This window comes from Haliotis cracherodii, unplaced genomic scaffold (assembly GCF_022045235.1).
Source record: "Haliotis cracherodii isolate W230 unplaced genomic scaffold, xgHalCrac1.p SCAF_18, whole genome shotgun sequence".
Taxonomy (NCBI): domain Eukaryota; kingdom Metazoa; phylum Mollusca; class Gastropoda; order Lepetellida; family Haliotidae; genus Haliotis; species Haliotis cracherodii.
The window spans coordinates 8,499,463-8,526,704 of record NW_027266273.1 but is presented as its reverse complement, the minus strand read 5'-3'; the positions used below and the strand labels follow the sequence as shown (position 1 = coordinate 8,526,704).

The 27,242-nt window shown below is 39.7% G+C and overlaps 2 protein-coding genes across 2 annotated transcripts; one reads left to right on the top strand and one right to left on the bottom strand.

Moving 5' to 3' along the window:
- Window positions 1-397: 397 nt before the first annotated feature.
- On the bottom strand, window positions 398-7,474 carry LOC139466028 (multimerin-2-like). The gene is made up of 3 exons (XM_071248043.1): window positions 7,363-7,474; window positions 7,225-7,287; window positions 398-786 (listed from the first exon to the last, which is right to left on the bottom strand). The coding sequence occupies exons 1-3, from the start codon at window positions 7,472-7,474 to the stop codon at window positions 398-400; spliced, it is 564 nt and encodes a 187-aa protein (XP_071104144.1).
- A 10,282-nt stretch (window positions 7,475-17,756) lies between these two features.
- Window positions 17,757-23,366, top strand: LOC139465225 (uncharacterized). The gene is made up of 4 exons (XM_071246898.1): window positions 17,757-18,027; window positions 18,530-18,727; window positions 22,115-22,300; window positions 22,874-23,366. The coding sequence occupies exons 1-4, from the start codon at window positions 17,775-17,777 to the stop codon at window positions 23,074-23,076; spliced, it is 840 nt and encodes a 279-aa protein (XP_071102999.1). The 5' UTR covers window positions 17,757-17,774; the 3' UTR covers window positions 23,077-23,366.
- The last annotated feature ends 3,876 nt before the right edge of the window (window positions 23,367-27,242 follow it).

The following is a 27,242-nucleotide window of genomic DNA, read 5'->3' as shown; positions in this document are numbered from 1 at the left end:
CCTCTTATAGTGGCAGTCGGTTCAGGCACCAGCAGTTCCAAAGAAGATATCTATGGCATGAGCGAGTCAGATTGCGACTGAAATTATCATGAGACAGCCCCTATAACGCTCTGTCATTTCCCCTACCACAGAACGTTCAGTGCATGCGTGTTTGCGCTGTGCCTTCCACGGTTTGTCCCCCCTACGTGTTATGTACACATTTCTATACAACATTACATGATAGTTTCTTAAAGAACTTCATCCGTCATGGGTCTTAAAATAAACAAAATTCAGATTCATGATAAACATACCGTTAAACGTCCAACCACGATGAACGTAAAAACAAATGTAATGACAAAATTTAGACTGGCTTAATTTCTTTATTCAGATTTAATCTGGACAGGAGAATGTCGCATTGTTACAGCTGATGAATCAAGGTTCCTCCGTAACTTGAGTGTCGATTTCCCCAGATGGTGGTTTGCCCACGGTGTTGAAACCACACTTTCTCCCTTCGTCTAAGTCGTACAATGTATGACAAACTCGCAGGAGACTCATGGCTGACAGTGAGACATATTATTCTTCCTTCTTTGTATAGGAACACGGAGACGCCTTTCTTAGGATATGGTAGTATGCTGGCCCAGAACAGGTAGGTGCCGGACACAGGAGCTTCAAATATACCTGTAGCCGCATGGTACCCTCCGCCACTGTTTAGGGTCACTGTGTCAAACTTGTAAACTTCATTTCCGTGGAGAGTAAAGGGTGACCTACTGCATACTACCTCAAATGACACATCGGCCCTCGCCATTCCTGAAATAAAAGAAGTCATAAAAGTATATTAATATATGGAATACTTTCCCATTAGCCGCTCATGATTTTTCCACTCAATAGGTCACAACCAGAGGTAAATGTTGAAGTAGGTTCGTAATAATGAATATAAGCTTATAGATCAAATGACATCACTAGTACCCAGACAATTGGGCGGTGCTGGGTAATATGTTGAGATTACGCGTTAGTCACATGATGAACGTAAAATAAGATGTGGAGGGCACGTGAAAAAGGACTGCGATTGACAAGGACGTTGACTGCTGCGAGGACCGACATCCTACTCATGAAAGGTCAATCTCCTGACGAAGAAGACGGCATCTGGAAAGCTCCATTTACACAGTACTGACAGAAACCAAGGTGAAGAATGTCATTCCTTCCAATTGTTCAGGTTTTTTTGGATGCAAAACTGGTTACTCATAAAAGGGATTTCATAAATGAATCTCAACAGTTGAATTTATCATTGGCTAAAAAGTATTTTAAAAAATACTCTACCAATTCTAAGATCAATTGTAAATTTGGGATTCTCTTGAATTTATGAAAGCAGACTGGTTCGGAAAAGATATAACCTCAATCTGATATGTTGCCTCTGATTCTGAAGAGAAGAGGAAGTTTGAAAGGACTAATGCCGATGCCTCCAGGAACTGGAGTTGGGTCCCCAGCAGAACAGACATTCGTTACAGCCTGCCGTCGGAAGCCCAAAGCGATCCACGATCAGGTCAGAATACCAATAGTTTATATGATCAGCCTTCTAGTTCTTTTCTGAGCACTTTACGTAGGAGTCCCAGCCTCATCAACAGTACTACTTCAATCAATCTTTATTTCTAAATACTGAGAAGGCCATTGGCCTATGGTACATTTATCAACAATAGTTCAGGGTACATTTATACAATTTACTATACAACAATAGCCATGGTAACTGTTAAATAACATCACATCGTTGAATAAGTGCATGGAAAATGAACATTGACAAATGTTTAATTGTTACTGTATTTTTAATCTTCATTAGTAAGAAAACTTATACATGTGAGGATCCTTGAAAAAGTAATCATTAATGAATTGGTTTCTAATGTCAACATAGAATGGACAAACAAATAAAAAGTGATATTCATCTTCTATATTATTAAAACTACACAGTTGACAGATTATGTCTTCTCTTGGAATTCTGCAGTATCTTCGTGGGAGATGCATCAACATCGGGTTAACGCCACTCTATAGTTCAAATAGTGCTCTCTGTTTAAGTTTGTTTTGATATCCCGAATAGTGATTTAATTATTGGACAAGGATAGAGAAGATAACCATTTTTGGCAGTATGTGTCTTTTAGTATGTCTGAAGTCAATGAATTGCTCTGGCTTAGCTACATGAAGTTCAGTCCACACGAACACATACTCAGTTGAATTAATTAACTTTTTGACACACGATGCCCATTTAGAATGACCCTGACGATGCGTAGAATCACATCATATTGTAACATGTCTTTGGCTATCTTGAAATTTGGCATCTGTAGAAATTTAGACCAGTATTTAATAACCTTGGGCATTGGGCATTTTCCTCATTCACCATATACCACTACATTTGGTGTGCTAGTTTTAAAATCGAGAAAGTTCTTACAGGGCATATAAATGAATCTTTCAACAGCATATTTATTTCTGGATCCCCATATTTCGGCTCCATACATCAACATGTCAAACATCCATTCCATTCATCACATTCATCACAGAAGGATGCAAGTTCAAATATTTGTTTTTGTGATCAAAGTATTGTGCTTGAAAACATTACTACATCATCAGAGTACAAAAGAAGAAATAACTTTACAGTTTCAGGGTGTATCTGTATACCATCTGTATAGTTTGCTTTGATTTGCTCTGTTTATTCATTTATAAAGAAAGAATAGTCCATGCGCCTTAAATAGCTCCCAGAGTTTATCTCTATCAACAGAGTCAAATGCTTACGCAAAATCTAAAAATAAGGCATATAATTTGTCACTATTTGTTGTTAGACATCTTGGTATAATTGACTGTAAAATAAAAACCTTATCAATTGTGTTAAATCCCTGTCTTTTTTTGCAATTACTCTTTTCCATATGTGAAACAGCCGTACATAAGGCCTCCGTAATATATCTCATGCTTTCATCGATGTTATCATATGCCGTATGCTCAAATCTCATTTGTAATGAGTTCATTTTCGGACCATTAACGTCATGGAAAAACTCGAGAGCCCACTGCCAGTGAGACCGCTTTATCTGTTTCATATTCAGATATGTGCATAACGATTAAGAGTGACTTCAACTTTCCAAATTGCTCAAAAGATGATTGCTGAAGGGTATAACAAGCAAAGTAAAGCTTTCAAAATGATTTATGGTAGACGTGAAGAACATTTGAAAAACTTGACTTATCTGTGACAAACATTATGTCTGATGCAATTTCATATTTTGACTTGCACCATATGTTTCCGTGTTTATTAGGTGAACAATTGACTTGTTTTTGCATGTATGTATGAACAGTGCCGCCGGTGGGGTAGGATACTTGTCGCGAACAACTGGTATCACTGGATAGTGATTCATGAGCACATGCTCATGATATAGTCAGAATCGTACAATGGACTCTGTCTTTTGCGACGTGTTTCTGACAGGTGCCGGCGTTGGGGCAGCATACGCTCACCTTTTCGCGAACACCTGGTATCATTACTCTGTGATGATAAACACATTCTCATGATAAAGCCGGAATTGTACAATCGACTATGCTTTATGCAGAGATAATGATAATATTAATCTAGATCTTGTTTCTCCTTGTCGACATTTGTCTTCTCCAGCTTGGCAAATAGTTCGGCCGGAAGTTGATCTTACTCTTACTCAATTTAAAAAATCTGACACGAATCAATTGGTCTTTCAACAGGAATATCTACAATTGAGAGCACAATATGACTCACATCGCTCAATATTTACAGATGGGTCCAAGGATGGTGACAAAGTAGCGTGTGCCACTGTCATTGGAGCAAAAATTATATCTTTCCGAATACCAGACTGTAGCTCAATTTTCACTGCTGAAGCAAAGGCTATTCTGACTGCCTTGGAATATGTGCAACATCAATCGAGATGTAAACAATTTGTTATCTTTTCAGATTCCCTGTCATGCCTTCAGGCACTAAAACATGTATCTTCCAATCATCCATATGTTCTTGACAGTTTAGAATTGTATAATGATCTTTCTACTGCCCAATACGACATCGTTTTTTGTTGGTTACCGAGTCATGTCGGCATAACCGGAAACACACAAGCTGATGCTGCAGCTAAAGCAGCTCTGGATAAATCTCTCTCCCACCTTCTTATACCGTATTCTGATTACAAACCTTATGTCAGCAATTATATCAGGCGGTTAATGCAGACAAGGTGGAATACCCAGTTAGGTGCAAACAAACTTCACCAGATTAAACCAACTATAGGCTATACTTTCTTGGGTTGCCAGTCCAGGTATGATGAAGTTATTCTACAACGATGTCGCATTGGCCACAGTCGTTATACTCACGAGTATTTATTGAAAGGCGAAGATCCTCCCTTTTGCTTCAATTGTGATGAGAGAATCACTGTCAAGCACGTTTTGCTTGATTGTGTAGAGTTTTCTCTCACAAGGGATACTTTTTATCAAGTTTCAAATTTAAGGGATCTTTTTATCAATGTCAATTCTCATTTAATTATAGATTTTTTAAAGGAAATAGATCTGATAAGCAGCTTTTGAGTAAATGTGTTTTAACTTAGTTAGATGCAATTGATAACTTCTATTATTCTGGTTGTGGCATTTTATGGGGTTGAAGTACAGTAAAATTATTGTCCCCTGATAGTGAAACATAAATCCGCATAATATTTAGTACATTGCTGAGAACTAGAATTTTAATACTTTTCCTATTTTGATTTGAATGTGTCTTAATTTATGGCTAGTATTGTCTACTCCTACCAGTGACTAAAGCTATGACTTAAATCCTGTTGGGGATTCATGCAGGTAGCTAAAGTACTGGAAGTCCCCATGATCCCCAATAAGGTGGTCTGGCTTTAGTTACTGGTGGTATATAGCTCGTATTTTAAAAATTAAAATAAAATGTAAAGTTGCTGTATATATGTTTGTTAGAGGTTTTAGAGTTGAATTTGTTAGTTTTTAGACTTCAATCTGTGATACCATGCTAAAGTTTTACTGTCCTTTGTGACAGATATTTATCTTTCAATTTGTTCTCGTCACTATATGGCTGAGATACTGCCGATGTGACGTAAAACTTTAACTCACTCACTCACTTATGCAGAGATTTCTACTGGATATGGAAAGGGTTTTGTGGCTTTATTTATGAATATAGAAAGGGTTTTGTTACTTATATATAATGATACAAGTGTTGCTCATGTTGGAAAGCCTTCGACTTACTACAAATTGAGGGTGACAAATGCAGGTGTACCTGACGGCCCTTTTAAATTCCATGGTAGATGGTGTTCGGAGACTGCTGAAGATTTATTGCCAAGTAAGTGTTACCAAGATTTTAGGCTTGTAATTTGGAGTGAATATGTGCATACGTCTTAGCATTATCCACAGTCATTAGGATAATTTGATTTTAGAATAGTAAACATTTTCTCTCGTAAACCAGCTTTTCGTAGTACATGTAAATACCTTAAAGCGATTAACGGAATCAATAATCTACAAATTCTAAATACAATTTATGCTTACGAAAGTTTTTTGAATAAGTGTATAAAGTGTGAATATATGATCCGAGGTAGAATAACTTTTTTTCTGAAACCAGTTTGAAATTCAGGCATGTTCGCCCATTTAGAAATACTATTGTTTGATATTGTAGTAAATACATTTTCCAAATACTCATAAATGAAATACCTCTATAGTTGTGTCTCGGCCTATTTTTATGCAGGGGAAATATTATGACAGGACATGACCATTTGCGAGGGATAACCTCAGTTTCAAATAAAATATTTATACATTTGCAAAGAGAAGGCATACTTCAAAATAAGAACACTTCAACATTTCGATAACTGCAGTACATCACGAGGGCCAGCTGCTTTTCCCTTTACGGGGTGAATTATCGCATCTATTGTTTCGTTTTCAACAATGGGTGAATCTAGTATAAGTTCATTAACATCGGTAGTATTCAGTTAAATAAGTTAGCAAATCATCGATTGTCGTTTGCATCATTTGAAACAAAAAACACCTTCTTATAATGACTAAACCACTGTGCAACGACTGTTTCTATTGCATTTGCAAGGGCTTATAATGGCCCAACAGACGATGCGTGCCCGTCCGTAAACTGACCATTGCATATTTCATAAGAGTGTTAGTTTGTTTGTTTACTTGTTGTTTTACGCCGCACTCAGCATTATTCCAGCTATATGATGGCAGTCTTTATATAATGGACAATAAATAAACCAGACGATCCCGTGAATATGATATCATGATATCATGAGCATCGATCCACGCAACTGGGATACGATGACATGCATCATCCAAGTGAGTTGCTGAAGACCTAGTCCACGTATAATAAGGTAGCCGCTCCCATAACTCTTTGTCCGGAGGGCATGGTTTGGAGGATTCGGATTTACGGGTTCCACCTCCTATTAATACCCGACGTCTAGTACGCAGATGTAACAGTAGACCGTTGATACCAAATATCACCCAGAATGGTGCACGCCCACTCCCCACGTGCACCCCCTTTTCCTTAAAACATAAAAGTTGAGTGACATATTTTCGATAAAAAATAATTGACCATTTTAACAAACGCAAATTGTTTGCCGAAAAGTTTCATTTATTATTGTTTACTTTTAAGCGCACCCCCTTTCCCCCAAAACAGTATCCGTCACACATATGAACAACATTAAAATAACGGGTGAAATGAAAATGATACACGATTAAATTCTCAGGACATCTTTTTTCAAATAATCGAGTCTGGACCAGAAAGTCCAGTGAATGATATTATGAGCATCGATCCAGGCAATTGGGATACGATGGCATTCATCAACCAAGTCAGCGAGCCCGACCACCCGATCCCGTTAGTTGCCTCGTGCGACAAGCATAGTCGTCTCTTACGACAAGCATGGGTTGCTGAAGACCCATTCCTACCCGGATCTTCACTGGTCTACATGTAGGTTTTCCTGTTACTATATCCTAGAGACGCATCTCTCTCTCTCACCCTCCCCAATTTGTTGAAGGAGCTGGCTATTGCAGGATTTGACATTATATTATGACAGGTTATGTCTTACGAATACGAATAGCTCTTAGGTAGATATTTCTTTTGATTTTGGAAAGTGTTTGTCGCTGTTATTCATAAGATAAAGATGGCTATTGTATAGTTTCAAAGATGATACATCCTATTTAAAAGATATAGTTGCGCTTCAAGAAATTTGGAGGCCCCTATGTTCTGTTTGATACATTTTAACTTACTGTTGTGGTGTCTTGTTCGTTCGTAGAGTGTTGAATTGACTGCCAAAAGCTGACGTTCCATAGCTTCGAGGCGGGCCAGTTCTTTTCCACTCCTTGCATAGTGTGTTGAGTTGACTGCCAAAAGGTGACGTTCCATACCCTCGAGTCGGGCCTTCACCGCGTTGCTATCATTTGATTTGTCTAAATCGGACCCTGCAGCAAGAACTGCCATGAGCATAGCGGAGATGACATGCATTTGGACCTTCCCCATGATGATGGTACATTGTCAACTATCGGGCAGTCATTTATAGGGATCTGGAGAAGGAGTGTTCTGTTTCTGGTAACGTGAGCATGCAATGTAAACACGCACACAAATGACATATCATTGATTCTCTCCATGGCGGTGATGTCTGTGTAAATATATGTTCATACATCACATGTCAAGACCCAGCTGGTACATATATCGCATAGATGCAATCATGGTTTCATTACATGGACATAGATTTCAGTAATGATAAATGTGAATCCGAAACAAGATCTAGCATCACTTTCGACAGTTCTCGTTGCCGTTTGATTGAATCATCAGAAGATAAGTTATCCTCACTACACTGGTACAGTAACATTGACTTCAGACCGTTCCAAGGGCCAAAACCATTTCCATAATTACACGAAATCTCTTCTAAAAGCCGAGTTCATTCTACGACTCGGACTATGTCATGAGAATGTGTTTATGAATCATTATTATATAGTGATAATACCAGGTGTCCCCTAAACACATGCAAGGGCAAGTGAATTGTTCACTCGAAAAGGAACAGGGGAAGTTATGGCACAAGTCAAGACAGGGAATGGCTTATGTTTGTCACATTGAAAAATTTAGAAATGTCCATCACATGTCAACCATAAAAACGTTTTGAAGTTTTAAAAGCGTTAATGAGGTACTACACTTTATAGTAAGAGTCACATGGCATCTTGGTCGAAAGAACTTGCTGTGAAATGTCGACACCACGGGGATGCTTACTCCTTGCCTAAAGGTTTCATCTCCTACTGGAAACCATTGTTTGAAATATGAAATGTTTTCTCGGACAATTCACATTAGCAAATTACTAGTGACTGCTAATAAAATGTAAACCAAACATCAGTCAGTGTTACTTCTATATTAACATTCCAGTTTGTTTTGAAAATATCTAACATACAAACAACTCCTCACTCCCCTGCATATCAAATATCTTAAGATGTGTGGAGCAGTTGGTGGTCACAAGAATCTACTTCACAGATATTTGCATACGGTAACACCATGCTATACAGATACTGATTGCCTTTCATTTTTGTTATGGTGATCATATTTACCCATGTAACATGCTTCAAAACCATGACGCATATCACATACACTGCTTCGTTCTTTATCAACACCCAGAAACAGTGTAAATATCCAAATATGCTAAACAAAAATGTTAAGACAAAACGTTGGACTACACTAAAACTTAAAACTCGAATCCAATTGAACATTGGATTGCAGCGTTAAGTTTTATTAGTTTCATTAAATGATTGTTTTCAACCTTTTCTGGTGTTTCTCAACTCCTGTTGAAAACATTTTCCTCGCCATTCTATAAGTTGAGAAAGAATTGAACTACTGAATAAGTGACAAACTGATCCTCCTCACAGGCAAAATAAATTATATGGAAAGTTATTTTCCTTGAACAATAGTGTCATCCGCCTAGATATTAGGGGAAAGGGCTATGATAACTGGAATAATGTTCAAAGCAGCGTTTAACCCAACTCACTCACCCAGTGAGACCTGTTTCTGTCATGCGTATATCATGAACAAGGCAAGTTGTTGCACAACATCGTGGTCAAATATTGTTTTTGACAGGTTTGCAATCCAGGTTTGCAATAGTTTCTATACGGCAATGCCGAACGTGCTCATCCTGATAATGAAGGCACTTTTCCTTCCTGTCAAATCTATTTAAGTCAACTCTTTTCACTTGATCTATTCTTACAGTCTCCTGAATGTTACTGTATATGTAAATAGCGTTACTACGTTTAAAAACAGAGCAGATAATCTACTTAGTTACACACTTATTTTCACTTTATGTTAATAAAATATGTTTCAATCAAAGTCTAGCATAGAGCACCAATGATGATTCATAACCAATGACCAACCGATCCTTGCACGACTAAAGTATCTTGACCGAAGAAACTGCGACTGATAAAACTTTTGTCCCTGTACTTATTGCGGCCGATGTCAAGGTCAAGGTCACAATAAAGGTCGTACAATATGAGAAATAATTTTATGTCTAAATTGATTAAGTGCCCTTTGGAGAAGAAGACCTTTTTTTCATAAGTGTCATTATATTGTGGTCATTTATTAACAAATATACTATCGAGTACTATCGATCATCTAGTTCGTTCAACATCATTAACAAACAGCATCCTGTGTCTATCTTTTTCCATCTCGAAAAAGCATACATGTACGATACAAAATGGGAATACGGTATTTTTAAAGATTTACATGACTTCGCATTGAGAGGCCGTTTGCCTCAATTTATATCCCGTTTTTTATCAGACAGACAATTTCAGCTTCGTGTGGGATCTAATCTGTCTGATAATTATACTCAAGATCAGGGTGTCCCGCAAGCCAGTATTTTGTCTGTCACGCTGTTTAGTATAGACATAAATAGCCTGTCTAAGGTTTTAAACGATTCCATTGATGGATCTCTATTCGTGGATGATTTTAACGTTTCCTATCGTGGTAAGAATATGAATATTATTGAAAGGCAGCTACAGTTATGCCTAAGCAAAATCCATAATTGCTCATTAGCAAAAGGTTTTAGATTTTCAAAATCTAAAACTAATTGTATACATTTTTGTAGAAAGCACAAGCTTCACAAAGACCCAGAACTAGTTTTAGATGGCACTCTGTAAATAGTGATCTCACAATCATATCTCCGCGTCAAATTCTCTCGTCTCCTCAATGGCTACTAGTAAAGCCACAGGTAGATCTTTCATTAGCGGCACAGTCCCCCGCCGTGATATTGCTGGAATATTGCTAAAAGCGGCGTAAAACCAAACTCACTCACTCACATTAGCGGCACTAAAGAAATCAGACACCAATCAACTAATGTATGAGCAAGAACATAATCAATTAAGAAGCACATACAATACTTACAAGTCTACATTTACCGATGGCTCCTAGGATGATGACGCAGTTGCTTGTGCCACTGTCATGGGATCCAGAACCATATCATCCAGATTACCAAATGAAAGTTCCATTTTTACAGCGGAATCACAGGCAAAATTAATAGCTCTCAAATATATAAATACTCAGTCCAAATATAATCAGTTCATCATGTTTCTGATTCCCTTTTTATCTTCAAGCCATTAAGAATATTTCATATGAACATCCACTTTTACACGAAATTATAGAATTATTTAATGATCTTGCTTCTGGCCAATATGACATCGTCTTTTGTTGGTTACCAAGCCATGTTGGTATCATTGAAAAAGCTGCACTCAACAAATCTGTGACACCATTTCTTATCCCATACACTGTATAAACCTGTAATCAGATCTTACATCCGTGATATTATGCAAAAGAAGTGGGACATCCTGGTAGGTATAGATGAATTACATGAAATTAAACCTCATGTCGGTTACACCTACTTGGGCTATCAGTCCAGATTTGAAGAGGTCATAATGCGACTATGCCGTATTGGCCATTCGAGATATAAACCGGGGTACAATAGGTCTTCAGCAACCCATGCTTGCCATAAAAGGCGTTTATGCTTGTCGTAAGAGGCGACCAACATCAAAACAAACAAACAAAGTGCTCAACCACATTTCACATCCAAGAGTAGAAATGGGCATCATGTCCTCCTTTAAAGCTGAGACAGCGGGATATCACTGAAACACACTTTAATGCCGCGTAATACCTAACTCATGATTTAACTCCTAACTCACCCCGTATGAGGTGATACCACGGAGTGTCATGGTCACGAGTGGAAGAGATAGTGTGTTATGACGGAGTGAGTTAGGTTTTAACGCCCATTTGAACTCACACTATATACAAAATATCAAGCATGACATAATGTGGCAGAGAAGCCCGAACAGCTGAAGGTCTGAACCATTTACTCTTTAGGTTTACCATATGAGAAAGGGATTGGTGCTGACAGACAAAGACTCATAATCAGAACCTATCTGAGATTTGAACCTATATTCATAGAATTCTCACAGGCCACCAGGACACGGAGTGTGGCACCTTGGACCTGTGCCGGAGACCATGTGTATGACGCTTGGCTGTTTGACTCGGATACCAGGATGTAAGATGAGTATAGCGGATAAGAGTCATTGATATACATTTCACCCCTGGTAAACAGACCTGCGTGTTATACGCTATCGTACAAAGATAAAACTACTTCCCTGTGTTTGTATTACCGCCATGTGTGACAAAACATCCTGGTCGACACTGTGAGGCTGCAATCACGACTTGAAACAAGAGCCTCGGGACAATCACGATTCGTAGTTAGCCATTCCATGTGAAATTTCAACGTCAACATGACCATACATTTCTCAATTGATCCTCTACCATGTTTCATGGCATCCTGTTTCACAAAGCGACCTCAGAGCTGCTACTGACGTCAGTCGACCCGTGAAAACCTGGGGTAGAATAGGTCTTCAGCTACCAATGCTTGCCGTAAAAGGCGTTTATGCTTGTCGTGAAAGGCGACTAAGGGGATCGAGTGGTCAGGCTCGCTGACTTGGTTGATGCATGTCATCGATGCCAATTGTGTGGATGGATGCTCATGATATCAATCACTCAATTGTCTGGTCTAGATTCGATTATTTACAGACCGCCGTCATATAGCTGGAATATTGCTGAATGCGGCGTTAAACAACAAATCAGCCAACAAACTTCAGCAGCTCATGCTTGCCGTAAAAGGCGTCTGACAGGATCGGGTGATCAGGCTCGCTGGCATTGTTTGACGATGCATGTCATCGTATCCCAAATGCGTGGATCGATGCTCATGATTTCAATCGCTGAATGGTCTGGTCCAGACACGATTCTTTAGAGACCGCCGTCATATAGCTGGAATATTGCTGAGTGCGTCTTTAAACAACAAACAAACAAACAAAACTGACGTAGGTCAATGTTTAGCGCTAAGATCGCTTTGTAGAACAAAACCCTGTTCAACCTCTGGATGGTCTGATGTCTACTCTGTCCTGAAGAGGGAATGCAATATATCACCAGTTTCTTTTGTATTACAGAGGTTTCACATACAATGACCTTCATATGACGTTTTCACACTTGCTGACTAAATTACATCTTTAATTAATTAACATTGTGTGAGTTGAGGATCCATTCAGATAATAGCAATCACTCGTTTGCCTGTTACGCCATATGGAATCTGTTTCGTCAGATATTTCAGACTGATTATTCTCTGGCGCTGACTTTTTTAATTTGGCATGAAGAAATATAACTTTGATGTCAACAAGTAAGTAAATTGGGTTTAAAAATTAGGTTTAATTTCGTTCTTCTTGCCCTTTCAACGTAATGTGCAGCGTTTACTACAGTGGTGAAACCCACAAACATTGGTATGATTCTGAAAAGGTATTCATGAGGAATATCGGATCCGATCGGTGGCTCCTGACACGGCCAATGGAGACAACTCTGATCCATGATGTCTGCCACACTCAGCAATATTCACAGCGGCATGCTCATAATGGAGTCTGGACCAGACAAACAAGTTATTGATATCATAAGCATTGTGAAACAGCTGGATTTTACTGAATGTGATGTTAAAAAGCAAACAGGCAAAAACAGATAACTGTATTGGGTTCGTCATGTGGCTGGCATTCAGTAGTTATCTATTCTCAGTGTATTTATTTCAGCATACAATATACTAACTTCATCCTCATATTTCTGATCAGGTACATTCCGAGTAATGTTAAAGATCTGTGTGGTGAAGATTTCCTCGTCAAATAAGGAAAGTGTGACAAACAATCCATCTTGAGTATTACCACATTTGATACTCTGATGCTTCGCAGGGTTGTCAGCGATGAGTTGCTGAAATCTGACGGAAACCTGAACCGTCTGTCATATATTTTCTAGACATAATTCCAAAATCTATGTGGCTTGTGGCTTGCAAAGCAAAATCTTTTAATATTGAAGTGTGAACTGGTTAAATTTGTATTTAATTTAGATTCAATCTTTTGATTGGGAGCGGCTTCAGTCTTCATTCAGCCCAATTAAGGTACCAGCTTATGATCTTCTCATATTTGTTGTTATGGATGATAATGCTTGGATTTTGAGATAAACATGATGGAAACATAATGTACACAACAATCTGTATTGATAAATCCTACGTTGTTTGTTGTTTAACTTCGCACTTGGCAATATTCCAGCCATATGACGTCAGTCTGTAAATGATCAAGTCTAGACCAGATAACCCAATGATTGATATCATGAGCATCGATCTACGCAATTGGGAAACAATAACATGCATCAACCAAGTCAGCGAGGCTGACCACCCGATCCCGTTAGTAGCGTGTTACGGCAAGCATGAATTGCTAAAGAGCTGTTCTCTACCCGGAACTTTACAGTTCATCCTGTGTTGGCAGATGGTGGATTTACACTGATGACTGTTTGCACGAGGCCGACAATAATGATAATATAAGTGAAAAGCTGAAGCAGTTTCATTGACACCCATTGAGATTTGAAGTTTTGTGGAGTCCGGGTACACATCGTGGTCACCTGCTTTGATATCACACCTCTCAGATGTGACACGCCTTTCTGTTTCACATCTGTCATTGGGGCTGATGTGAACTGCCTGGTCTCAACAAACATCCGTCAAATAGCATTGGATCACGAAATACTGACTATTTGTTTGTCAAATTGGGAAACAAATAGACAAAGAGAATAGGGCACATTTTATCAATGGAACAAAACACGTCGTCTATCATGTGTCCACCAGTATTACGTGATAAATGATAACATTACACTTTCCGTATAGAATCTTCCAACTGACAACATGAGGAAGCGACGTGTAGTATATATACTACTCAAAAGAAATTAAAGAACACCCAATTTGTTCACATGACTACAGTTAATTTGTCATGGCTGGTGCGTATTGCAACACACTGCCTTTCAATTAGGGGCGTTCCATACTACTTCTTTTGAGTAGTATATAACAACATGTGTAGTGATGCGAATCGAGGCTCTGTAACTGAAAAATGAAACTGTAATATGTCACTTGTATTTGTACATGCATACTGCTCCAAGGTTTAAAAGAATACATGAATAGTAAACCTAAATGGTTTGTGTGAAATGCATGTCTTTTCTTTGATGAATGACATATTGGACGGATACGGAAAGAAATGCATTTCGTATAATTCAGTTTCCATTTCGTAAACCTATACATTATGGAAAGTGTGTTTATTTGTTTGTTTGTTGTTTAACGCCGCACTCAGCAATATTCCAGCTATATGACGGCGATTTGAAAATAATCGAATCTAGACCAGACAATTCAGTGATTTACATCATGAGCATCGATCTATGCAATTGGGATACGATGACATGCATCACCCAATTCAGCGAGCCTGACCACACGATACCGGTAGTCGCCTTTTACGGCAAGAATGGGTTGCTGAAGACCAATACTAACCCGGATCTTCACGATCTTTCGTGAAAGATTTTAATGTTTCTTGTCGTGGTAAAAATATGAAAATTATTAAAAGACAGCTATAATCAGGTCTAACAATTCATAAATTGTCGCTTGCTAACGGCTTCAAATGTCCTAAAGCTAAAAGTAGCTGTATATATTTCTTTAGGAGATATTAACTACACAAGGTCTGGCAGCGTCATTTCTGACATAGAGAAGTGTTTAAACCACCAGGAGGAAGCCTTCTGAGGGATCAAGACACTCCTGTATCTTTGGCAGAAGTGTGTGGACCTCGGGGGCATTATGTTGAAAAATAGTTAGCAACCACCTCCATCAACTCAGTCCATCATATATTGAACATCAAAAGTTCCTGTGACACTGAATAAGATTGAATGCAAAGTTATGTTTTTTTACCAAATCGGAAACAATTTCGGTTTGCAACAGATGAATGACTCCTGTAAGTGTTCAAATGGTTTGATTTGCCATATTGTCATCAGAAAATGCGTGATTTCATAAAAAAACATGAACATGCCAAAATGTCAATTTACAAATCAATAGAGTGTGTGTTCACCTCTGGTTGCGATGCAAGCAACACATCTTCGTCGCATGGAATGGACCAGGCGTCGCACAAAGTCCTGTGGGATATCTGCCCGTATCTGCTGGAGCATGTTTCGAAGTCACTGGATTGTCTGTGGAACACGTGTTTGACGTCGATGGCGCCGATCCATCTCATCCCACGTGTGCTTGATTGGTGAGAGATCAGGGGAGCGAGCCGACCAGGGGATGGCATTCACGTTGTTTTGTTGAAGAGAATCCTGAACAAGTCGAGCAATATGAGACCGGGCGTTGTCATGTTGAAAGGTAATGCCTGGGCCGTGACGACGCAAAAGCGGTAAAACAACAGGGCCGATGATCTCATCGCGATAGCGCTGTCCATTGAGATTTCCCTCTACCACTATCAAACGGGTCCTCTGTCTTGCTGTAATCCCAACCAATACCATAACGCTGCCGCCCCCGAACCGATCTTCTTCCATGACACAATGATTGACGTAACGTTCACCTCGACGTCGGTACACTCGAATCCGTCCATCGCTGTGGCTGGGGTGAAATCGAGACTCGTCGGTGAAAAGAACTTCTGCACCACTGTACTTGTAGACGTGCTTGACGGTGGTTTCCTGTCAAAATGGGGCGTCTGGCGGGTCTTCTGGCGACAATCCCTGCACATCTGAGGCGGCGACGTACGGTTTATGAAGATATCCAGTTGTCTTGTCGATTATCGGTTGTGCGTGGCCTGCCACTCCGAGGATGGTCTCTGACTGCATTCGTCTGTTGCCAACGTTGACATTAACACCCAAATGGTGTTTCTGTGGACGTTAAATTGTCTTGCATCATCACGTTGACTCGATCCTGCTTCAAGCATAGCAACGGCCCGCAGACGGACAGACGTGGCATTTCGTAATTTTGTTGTTGTTCTGGGTGGTTGCTGTCAGCACGATGCTAAACAATGCATATGGAATCCCGTTAACGCACATGTTTTTTATACCCATTCTTTGGTAGTGAAATGCATTGGGCTTGCATAAAAGTCATCTTTTGCATAGAATGCATGTTTTTTTCTGTAGCAGTTGCGGTTTTGTGACTTGATTCCATACATGTACATGTACTGCCATATTGAGAACCAAACTTTACTTGTTTGAAAAATAGGCTAAAATATTGGTGTCACAGGAACTTTTGTTGTTGAGTATAGTTCGGCTCGGACGTCTTCATCCACCACTTAGACCTTCCTCCATCACATAACTGTGTGCGTCAGCATGAGGTGAGGGGTCATGTGAAAGACGATCATAGATGCAATATCATAGTGTGACCTACTTAGTGAGATGGTGCTGACCCACAGCGACATGCTGTTCAGTTTATCAGCGCTTATCTTTACAGTGTAATGATGTTGGCGTTACCAGACTCCACCACATCTGTCTCTTATTTAAGTTAAGAACCGTGAAGATCCGGGTTAGAATTGATCTTCAGCAACCCGCCATAAGAGGAGACTGACTTGGTTGATATATTGTATCCCAATTGTGTGAATCGATGCTTATGATGCTAATCACTGGATTGTCTGGTCCACACTAGATTGTTTACAGGCCCGTGTCTTATAGCTGGAATAATGCCGAGTGTTCAAACCAAAGGTCTCGTCTTAAACCAATTCATGTTGAGTCAATGAGGTGGCTGGGAAGAAGATATCACCATCACTTAGGTTGATTAAAGTGGGTCTCATTTGAAAAAATATACTCTCTTCAAATGTATGAAAGCAATTTTATTCAGGTTTCCACGAGAAAGGAATGTCATCATTTCATCAAAAATTAAACGTAGTGTTTTAACTTTATTTCGTGAATATGACAAACAAACGGACTCACAAATTGGTTTCCATCTAAAATCTCTCAATAGCTTCAACTTGCTTCAAAGAATTTGTAACGAAGCAAAAGTGATCAATTCATGGAGACTTTAACTTCCTGATAATTGTGCTGTTGCTAATGTGTCAGCATCTACCCGTTTGATGTTAATGAAAGCCCTATTCCCATGCGTTTGTGCAAGAAGTAAGGAACCTGCAACTACGGTGTTTTAATTATGCAAATGTCCCATATTTTGGGAAAATAATTTGGTTGTCCTTTAAAACTTAAATGTAATCATGCAATGTTGTTTAATCGGAATAGAACACAGTGGTGTGGATTAATTCTCCATACTGACATTTAACAGAAAAAGAAGGAACTGTGTACCTACAACGGGAGTTGCATGGATAATGAATATTCATGAATAGTCAAATTATATCTCTGCGAATCCCGACCATTCAGCGACTCTGCTTCTGACCTAGAGGGCACATATGCATGTTATTTAACAGCCACAGTTCTGTTTGTCAGAACGTTCACCATGGGGTTTCAGTCGAGTGTTCCGCTTCTCTGTTTTGCTGTACTGGCAGTGATGCAGTGTGGTGGCCACACAAAAGATGAGAGGAGAATGTTTAGTAATTTTCAGCAAATGCTACAAATTACTAAACAGAAAGTAGGTGCTGTTGGGGACAAACAGAGACGGGATATGGAAACACTGAATAGTGGACTTAACAGTCGTATTGAGGAGCGCGTCAAGCATCTTTTTCGGAAGTGGGCAGGAGTGCCTGAAATACGTAAGTACAACACATTTGTCATTCGATGACAGATTAACTGCAGTTATATGAAAGAAAGGGTTGGTCCTTAATTTCTTTTGAGTTTGTTTGTTTGTTGTTTAACGCCGCACTCAGCAAAATTTCTAGCTATATTACGGCGGTCTGTAAATAATCAAGTCTGAACCAGACAATGCAGTGATTGATATCATGAGCATCGCTCCAAGCAATTGCTTGGTTGCTTGGTTGGTTGTTTAAAGCCGCACTCAGCAATATTCCAGCTATATGACGGTGGTCTGTAAATAATCGAGTCTGAACCAGACAATCCAGTGATCGACATCATGAGCATCGATCCACGCAGTTGAGATACGATGACATGCATCAACCAAGTCAGCGAGTCTGACCATTCTTTGAGAAGAATATCTAAGGTTTTAAAATAGTTTTTATTTACGTGTTTCATGTGACTGTTACGTGTTTCCTGTTATGAAGGACACTTTCATATTACAATGATTTTCGTCTGGCACAGCTATCTACTGCCCATATCCTGTGTTATCTGATAAGACCTTGGAGATGTCCTGTAAAGGACCATTCACGGAGGGTACGGTGTGTGAGCTCAAGTGCCCAATGGCCATCCGCCTGATTGGATCTTCTATCATCACATGCACCCGGCCTGCAAGTGGCTATGCTGGCTACTGGGATGGAGATGGAGAGCCACAGTGTAAAAGTAAGTACAACCAAGAAAGGCTACTGATTATAACGTTCGTAGCATTGGGGATTTAGGTTATTCGCTGTGCAGAGTTGCGTCCCTCGGGTACGCCAGAAACCTATGAATGTGGGTTTGAATCCCGGGTCGCCCCGATTATGTTTCTGGGTTTGTCAGCACCATACCGTGATCGTGGCTTTCACCGAAGTGGTAAACGTCAGAGACCTGCATCGCTTCGGGCTTTCCTCCCACATTAAGCTGACACGCAGCGATATAACTGAAATAATGTTAATAGTGACGTTAAACCCCACTCACTCATTTAAAGAAGTACTGGCTTAATGTTGGGGTCCCACTTCATTTCGAAAACTCCACTTATGAATAGATAGATTAGATTTCTGGATGACTGGCTCGCTAAGAAACAATTTTTACAATTAACATAAATAGGCTTACATGAGGAAGCGTTGAGAGGTAGAGATTTAGAGCTGGAGTAGTCGGTGGAATTTCGTACTGTAGGAAAATACTCTTTCGAAAGCTCTACTGGGAGACACAAATGCCAAATAGTGAAAAGCAGCCTCGCGATTTAATATCTTATGGTTGTGAGATTACTCACAAGTAAACAAGGTGGCGCAACATATTTCGTTATTTTGAAGTTGGATGGTTCAACTTCTCAATTACAATTAAACCAAGAATTTGGAAATTACTCCATTTTGATTGGTCAAGCAGAGGTATCAAATCACAGTAACCACCTCTGAAACAGTTGATTTGACGGCCGTACCACCGCGAAAGCTAATATTTTTATAAAAAAAATTATTTCCCAGTCACTGTCGGTGGGCATTTTTAAACAATTAAATGTACAATTGAATATACTACAATACTACAATATACATAGTAAGTGTGACAATACATTTTGGGGAGAAATCACGATAGAAATCACTAAGAGAGTATATTTCAGGTATTAAGGACCAAAGAGAGGAGAGAGCTTGCAACTTGGTGCTTTTATATACGTGTTCAATTACAAATTCAATTAACACGGTTAAATCTACAGGTAACCTAGCTCTACTTTGAAAACACAGTATGTGTATATATTAATTGTAGCCACGTTTTAGCGTGTATGCTTCAAACCATGCTTGTAATGCATGGTGATTTCACAAACCTCCATCGGGCAGAACAAGTATTACATAATCCACTTCCACAATTATTTTTATCAAAGGTGAAAAGTGAAGTGGAATTGGTGTTAACGTTGCGTTCAAGATTATTGCACTTCCATAGGGACGTGTATGTCTATATGCGTGTGTGTGTGTGTGTGTGTGTGTGTGTGTTGTGTGTGTGTGTGTGTGTTGTGTGTGCTGGCCCACCACTGAGATACCATGCCGCAGTTTAACATGGATACTCCACTTAGACACTGTATGCTGACTCCGTGCCTTCCAGTACTTGCTTTATCCCCTAAATGCCGAACGCAAGGCAGGGGAAGAACAAGTATTCTACCATGACATTGATGAATGCTTGCTTCTGATTGGTTAAAAAGAGGTTTCCTTTTTGTTACGGAAACCCCTCTCAAATATATTAAGGCTTGTCACAAAAAAACGTCAAATGAATAAATAGATAGCCTACATATCGATTCATAGAAAACGGCTGCCGATCGATCACCCATATGAACTGTAAAACGTATCTATATTTCCTCTAATACCAGCCAGGTCTCTAATACATGCCGAGTCAAGGGTTGTCGCGAAATTAACAGACGGCATAGCGTCAAATAGAGGAAATATGGTACTTTGATGCCGGATGTTTTCGGCGTTGGCTGGGCCGCAACCCTGACTGCTTCGATGATGACATTAAAAGAATTAACAAAGGCATATCTTTTGCATACAGATGAAATGTTTATGAAACTGTTAGGGAAATGTTCTATGATGACGAGAATCGGAACAATTTAAGCTATTTTAACATTGAAACAACCAACAATGAAAGTAAAATATTACATTATACAAAATTGTTTGAAAAAACTTCATTCATCACAAACTGTTGTTTACAAACCATTTTGTAATCGATATTCGTCGCTATCTACGTCAACCACCATCGTAAGGATTTGGCAGAAGAGGATTTTGAAATTCCATTCACTCAGAAAACACTTGTCCATTCGAAAATCCACGAAATCAATGTCCCTACATCTTTGAAGTCAAACTTGATGAAATTCATTTCAGAACACGCACAATTAAGAAAATCATACACGACCCACTATATCTGGGCCACGAATGTCTCATTCCATTCACACTCTGGCTTTGGAATTCATGAAATCTTGAAATTGAAATGTTCTGAGATAGGCCCTACCTCGTGTAAAAAATGTCCGGCTCGTCGGCAGGCTAAAAAGCGGCTGTTCAGTCATACTCAGTTCCATTGGTAATCATATTGTACCAGCAGGCTCGATCATTCCCAGTAAATTTATGGGTTAATGTTGAACCACATCATAGATCGGGGTTGTCATCTTGCTTACGGAGCAACGGAGAATGTAAACACAAGATTGTAAGCCATTGACAGCTGCGAGGTGTGAGTAACCGTGGTGAAGGTCAAGTTCTGCCACATACAAGTTCGGGATGGAGAGGCATTTATTTTGATGTTATTATTGTTTACTGGGGGTAATTGCTAACACTTACATATGTTAAATGTATAATAGAATAATATAATTCAAAAAGTTTGTTGTAGAAATGTATTCGTTTAGCATTTTAAGACCTTTTTCTACAACCTGTCATCCCTACAATAGAAATGATGGCATGTTCGATTTCCAAGAAATGACCTCTCTCGCAGCTTCCAAGAATTGACAGTGTTCAACAGTGTACATCAAGTTGGTAGAAATAAAAACATCTGTCTTTGGACTAAGTTTGGGGTGTTATTTGTCAACTTCTTTTGAAAAACTACGTGTTTTGAACACTTATTTTGAACTACTCACGACTATGGTGTTTTTAATCTTGAACTTTAGTAATAATTGTTACAAATATAAGTACATGTGACCACTTTTCGGAATGTTCTAAGATTGCGGACCTGTGTGCCTGTGTTGTTACACGTTGCAAGAGTGGGCCGTTTTCAAGGCGTTGTTGCCGTCATGGTAGAATGGAGATAAACGTACTGTGTTCCAAATTATAATAAAGCGGTATCTATTCTGCAGTGGGACTACATCAAACTTCAAAACACAATAGGTTTATCTCCTCAACGTCTTATGGTATGAAGCGGCTGGGGAAAGAACCACCGAACTTTACAGCTCTTCGGGCGGACGCTCTATCCACTGGACCACGAAGGCGGTCAAATACTATGAAGAGGGGTCCAGGCGGATATTGCGTCTGTGACTTCGAAAGCTTCAATCATCGCTCATACCTTCGTAAAATGTCATTACCTCACTCTAATTGATTTATGTTGTAGAAGCAACATGTCCACCATTGCGTGCACCCAACAATGGCGCTCTTGTTTGTGACAAATGGAGCGGCGGTTTCATGTGCCAGATCCAGTGCAACGAAGACTATGATATTCCATCCAGTACTTCTCTTCCGACATACGTCTGCCAAGATAATGGTGTTTGGAATAACCAACATGTACCAGATTGTGTATGTAAGTATAAACATGTGCACTAAATAGACGATAGATCTAAATGAGATGTGGTGTCAGATGTATGTCGCGTCATGAGGCAAGGAATGGATGTTTCTGTATCAGACGTTCAGAAACAGATGTGTCCTGTTGTGGAAGTTGAATAGAGACAGGATATAAGCTTTAATTATACACTGTATATATGACGTCTTACGTATACTATACTCGTACTGATAACAAATGGAAAAGAAACAGAATTCCATGTTACAAGGAGTGAAATCCCAATCTTTTTATATATACGGTATTTTGAGTTATATCACGGCGCGTCAGTTTGATGTGGGAAGAAAGCCCGAAGTGATGATTGTCTTAGACGGATTCCGCTTGTGTTGAAACGTACGAGCATTGGTATGGAGCTGACAAACCTGAACACATAATCAGAGCGAACCGATATTCGAACCCACAATCATCTTTTTCTGACACGTAAAGGGGCGCAACTCTGCGCGGCGCATTGGACGACTATGCCACCATATCACAGATTTAGGGTAGAAAGTTCTTTTTGTAAGGAATATCATCAAAAGACATTTTTATTTTTTTCAGATCGTGAGTATGGCGAGCCATTAAGGATGCCGCAGAATTACTATTTTAGAGGACAGTGCCATCCCGGTCATCCAGAAGTGAAGAAATCATTTCTGGACTACGCAGAGGCTCGTGTTATGTGCCCAATTCGTGCATATTGCACTGTGGAAAACGTGGAGATAAAGTGTGGGGATGAAGTTGATGATGAATTTGAGGATTTTTAATTTTAATCACCAACACGTGTGTCAAATATGTAAATGTGTGTCAAATATCTTTTGAATGGTATGGCATAATACACATATCACCTGCATGGCAAAATTCACATCATATTTTAATTGTTTGAAAAGTCTAACACACAATGTGTCAATGAGTGGAATAATCTCACTGAGATAAATGAAGTACAGGTTAGTGGATATTCTGTATCTTCAAGAAAGATAATTTCATTCAAAAGCAATTGTCATGGACTCTTGTTAATATGCAAGCTTCTGGAAATATTAAACCTGTCTTGGCTGCTCGTGATTGGTTCTTGATCTTTAAAATGGGCGGGCGAAAATAAACCCACATACAATACTTCATATTAGATCGAGCTCGAACTCAAGATTTGTTATCGGGTTGTTCTGAAGTCCGGTTCCTGACGTAAAACAAAATGGAATGGGTGATCAAGTCAATGTACAGTGAGTGTAGTTCTTAAAGTTCCAATCATCAGTGAAAATGTTCCAAAGATTTCTTCTTGATTCTGATATGTCAGAACTTGAAGTCAACTCTGGTTAAATAGATGCCATCGATGTACCTGATGTCTATATGTCAGTCCAAGATAACTTCGGTCTCTGTCTTAAGTAGCGAACATACTAATGTTACACTTGACACGCGGAAAAAGGTTATCGATAAATACGTGGCTATTCAAGAAGTGGGAATGTTTATCGAGAAAGTTCGTGTTTGACATAAAATTGTATATCCCCACATCTGTTCTTAACAAAAAGCATAATTAAATGTAGAGGTAACAGCTGCGTGTGAGTCGGCCTATTTAGTAAAATAGGGTCCCTTGAAGATTCCGGGTTAGATTGGTCTTCAGCAACCTATTCTTGTATGCAGGTCGCTATATAAGTGCCATAATCTTGAACGTGGCGTCAAACAACATTTCACCTCACTTGTGGGAACCGGAAAAAGCCCAATTACACACAAAATGGCAGTTATAAACCCAGTAAACCCAAATCATCAAAAGCCACCAGTTCCCAACCAGACAAATCTATATAAAAAGTTTCAACAAGAAATATTTAACGGTTTTGGAAACAGGAAACGGACGACTGTACATGCTGATCGCTATATCCCAACGTTTCTCAAACCGGGGAGATAATAAATACTTAATACTTAATGACACTGGTGGTTCTGTACACGATGGTGTTGGAGCATTGCGTCGCTAAGGACATGCAGGACGATTAAGTGAGTTTTGTTTTAGGCCGCTTTGAACTGTGTGTCATGCAGTTATATTACGGCGTGGCAACTGAAGTTGACAAACGCCTTTGGTGAATCCCATGACCAGGGATCAATAGTGGTGCTATTCTGGATTCGAACCCACACCTTTGACTACAAAGCTACCGTGCCTTCCAGGGCCCATAGGACTACTACATCACACACTGCTCAATCAATAACAATAGCAATCTAATGACAAGTTCGGGTGGAGTGAGTCCAGGCGCAGTGTCGGCAAATAATAATTCTCAGATTTCATCAGATTGAAGTAGTGTATCGCCTCAAATTATCGCATGGAGGTGGGGTAGTCGGGTAGTTAAAATGTTTGATCATCATGCTGAAGACCTGGTTTCATTTCCCCAAATGGGTACAATGTGTAAAGCACATTTCTGTGCCCCGCCGCGATATTGCTGAAATATCTCTAAAAGAGACGTAATACCAAACTCACTCTCATTATCGCCTGGTGGAAAACACGCTCACTACTGACATATCATTGATTCTCTCCATGGTACGGTGGTACCATGTCTAGACCCAGCTGGTACACATATTGCATAGATGCAATCATGGCTTCATGACATGGGCATAGGTTTCAGTAATGATAAATGTGAATCCAAATCGGGATCAAGCATCACTTTCGGCAGTTCACGTTGCCGTTTGAATGAATCATCAAAAGATAAGTTAGTTGGGTGGTTTGCTGTATAATGCCGCACTCAGCAATATTCCAGCTATATGACGGCGGTCTGTAAATAATCGAGTCTGGACCAGACAATCCAGTGATTGATATCATGAGCATCGATCCACACAATTGGGATCGATGACATGAATCAACCAAGTCAGCGAGCCTGACCACCCGATCTCGTTAGTCGCCTTTTACGACAAGCATGTCACATTTTACGGCAAGCATGGGTTGCTGAAGACCTATTCTACCACGGGTTTTCACGGGTCGACTGACGTCAGTATTAGCTCTGAGGTCGCTTTGTGAAACAGGATGCCATGAAACATGGAAGAGGATCAATTGAGAAATGTATGGTCATGTTGACGTTGAAATTTCACATGGAATGGCTAACTACGAATCGTGATTGTTCCGAGGCTCTTGTTTCAAGTCGTGATTGCAGCCTCACAGTGTCGACCAGGATGTTTTGTCACACATGGCGGTAATACAAACACAGGGAAGTAGTTTTATCTTTGTACGATAGCGTATAACACGCAGGTCTGTTTACCAGGTTTGAAATGTATTTCAGTGACTCTTATCTGCTATACTCATCTTACATCCTGGTATCCGTGTCAAACAGCCAAGCGTCATACACACGGTCTCCGGCACAGGTCCAAGGTGCCACACTCCGTGTCCTGGTGGCCTGTGAGAATTCTCTGATTATAGGTTCAAATCTCATATAGGTTCTGATTATGATTCTTTGTCTGTCAGCACCAATCCCTTTCTCATATGGTAAACCTAAAGAGTAAATGGTTCAGACCTTCAGCTGTTCGGGCTTCTCTGCCACATTATGTCATGCTTGATATTTTGTACATAGTGTGAGTTCAAATGGGCGTTAAAACCTAACTCACTCCGTCATAACACACTATCTCTTCCACTCGTGACCATTACACTCATTGGTATCACCTCATACGGGGTGAGTTAGGAGTTAAATCATGAGTTTGGTATTACGCTGCATTAAAGTGTGTTTCAGTGATATCCCGCTGTGGCAGCTTTAAAAGAGGACAAGAAGCCCATTTCTACTCTTGGAGGTGAAATGTGGTTTAGCACTTTGTTTGTTTGGATGTTTTACGCCGCACTCAGCAATATTCCAGCTACATGTATATGTCGGTGGTCTGTAAATAATCGCGTCTAGACCAGACAATCCAGTGATTGATATGATGAGCATCGATCCACGCTATTGGGATCGATGACATGCTTCAACCAAGGCATCGAGCCTGACCCTCCGATTCCGTTGTTCACTTCTTACGACAAGCATATTCGCCTTTTACAGCAAGCATGGGTTGCTGAAGACCTTTTGTACCCTGCTGTATATCTCGAATGGCCAATACGACATCGTCGCATAATGACCTCTTTAAATCCGGACTGATAGCCCAAGTAAGTGTAACCGATATGAGGTTTAATTTCATGTAAGATCGCTTTGTGGAACAAAACCCTGTTCAACCTCTGAATGGTCTGATCCAGACTTGATTTTTTACAGACCGCCGTCATATAGCTGGAATATTGTTGAGTGCGTCTTTAAACAACAAACAAACAAACGTAAGTCAATGTTTAGCGCTAAGATCGCTTAGTGGAACAAACCCTGTTCAACATCTGGATGGTCTGATGTCTACTCTGTCCTGAAGAGGGAATGCAATATATCACCAGTTTCTTTTGTATTACAGAGGTTTCACATACAATGACCTTCATGTGACGTTTTCACACTTGCTGACTAAATTACATCTTTAATTAATTAACATTGTGTGAGTTGAGGATCCATTCAGATAATAGCAATCACTAGTTTGCCTGTTACGCCATATGGAATCTGTTTCGTCAGATATTTCAGACTGATTATTCTCTGGCGCTGACGTTTTGAATTTGGCATGAAGAAATAAAACTTTGATGTCAACAATTAAGTGAATTGGGTTTAAAAATTAGGTTTAATTTCGTTCTTTTTGCCCTTTCAACGTAATGTGCAGCGTTTACTACAGTGGTGAAACCCACAAACATTGGAATGATTCTGAAAAGGTATTCATGAGGAATATCGGATCCGATCGGTGGCTCCTGACACGTCCAATGGAGACAACTCTGATCCATGATGTCTGCCACACTCAGCAATATGCACAGCGGCATGCACATAATGGAGTCTAGACCAGACAAACAAGTTATTGATATCATAAGCATTGTCAAACAGCTGGATTTTACTGAATGTGATGTTAAAAAGCAAACAGG

Bases quoted from the DNA above. Each gene is read 5' to 3' on its own strand.
- LOC139466028 (XM_071248043.1), bottom strand. From the start codon at position 7,474: ATGGGGAAGGTCCAAATGCATGTCATCTCCGCTATGCTCATGGCAGTT. The intron at 7,288-7,362 runs GTATGGAACGTC...CCCGCCTCGAAG, and splicing joins GGTGAAGGCCCGACTCGAGG to CTATGGAACGTCAGCTTTTG. The intron at 787-7,224 runs GTAAGTTAAAAT...CTTTTATTTCAG, and splicing joins ACGAACAAGACACCACAACA to GAATGGCGAGGGCCGATGTG.
- LOC139465225 (XM_071246898.1), top strand. From the start codon at position 17,775: ATGGGGTTTCAGTCGAGTGTTCCGCTTCTCTGTTTTGCTGTACTGGCA. The intron at 18,028-18,529 runs GTAAGTACAACA...CGTCTGGCACAG, and splicing joins GGCAGGAGTGCCTGAAATAC to CTATCTACTGCCCATATCCT. The intron at 22,301-22,873 runs GTAAGTATAAAC...TATTTTTTTCAG, and splicing joins ACATGTACCAGATTGTGTAT to ATCGTGAGTATGGCGAGCCA.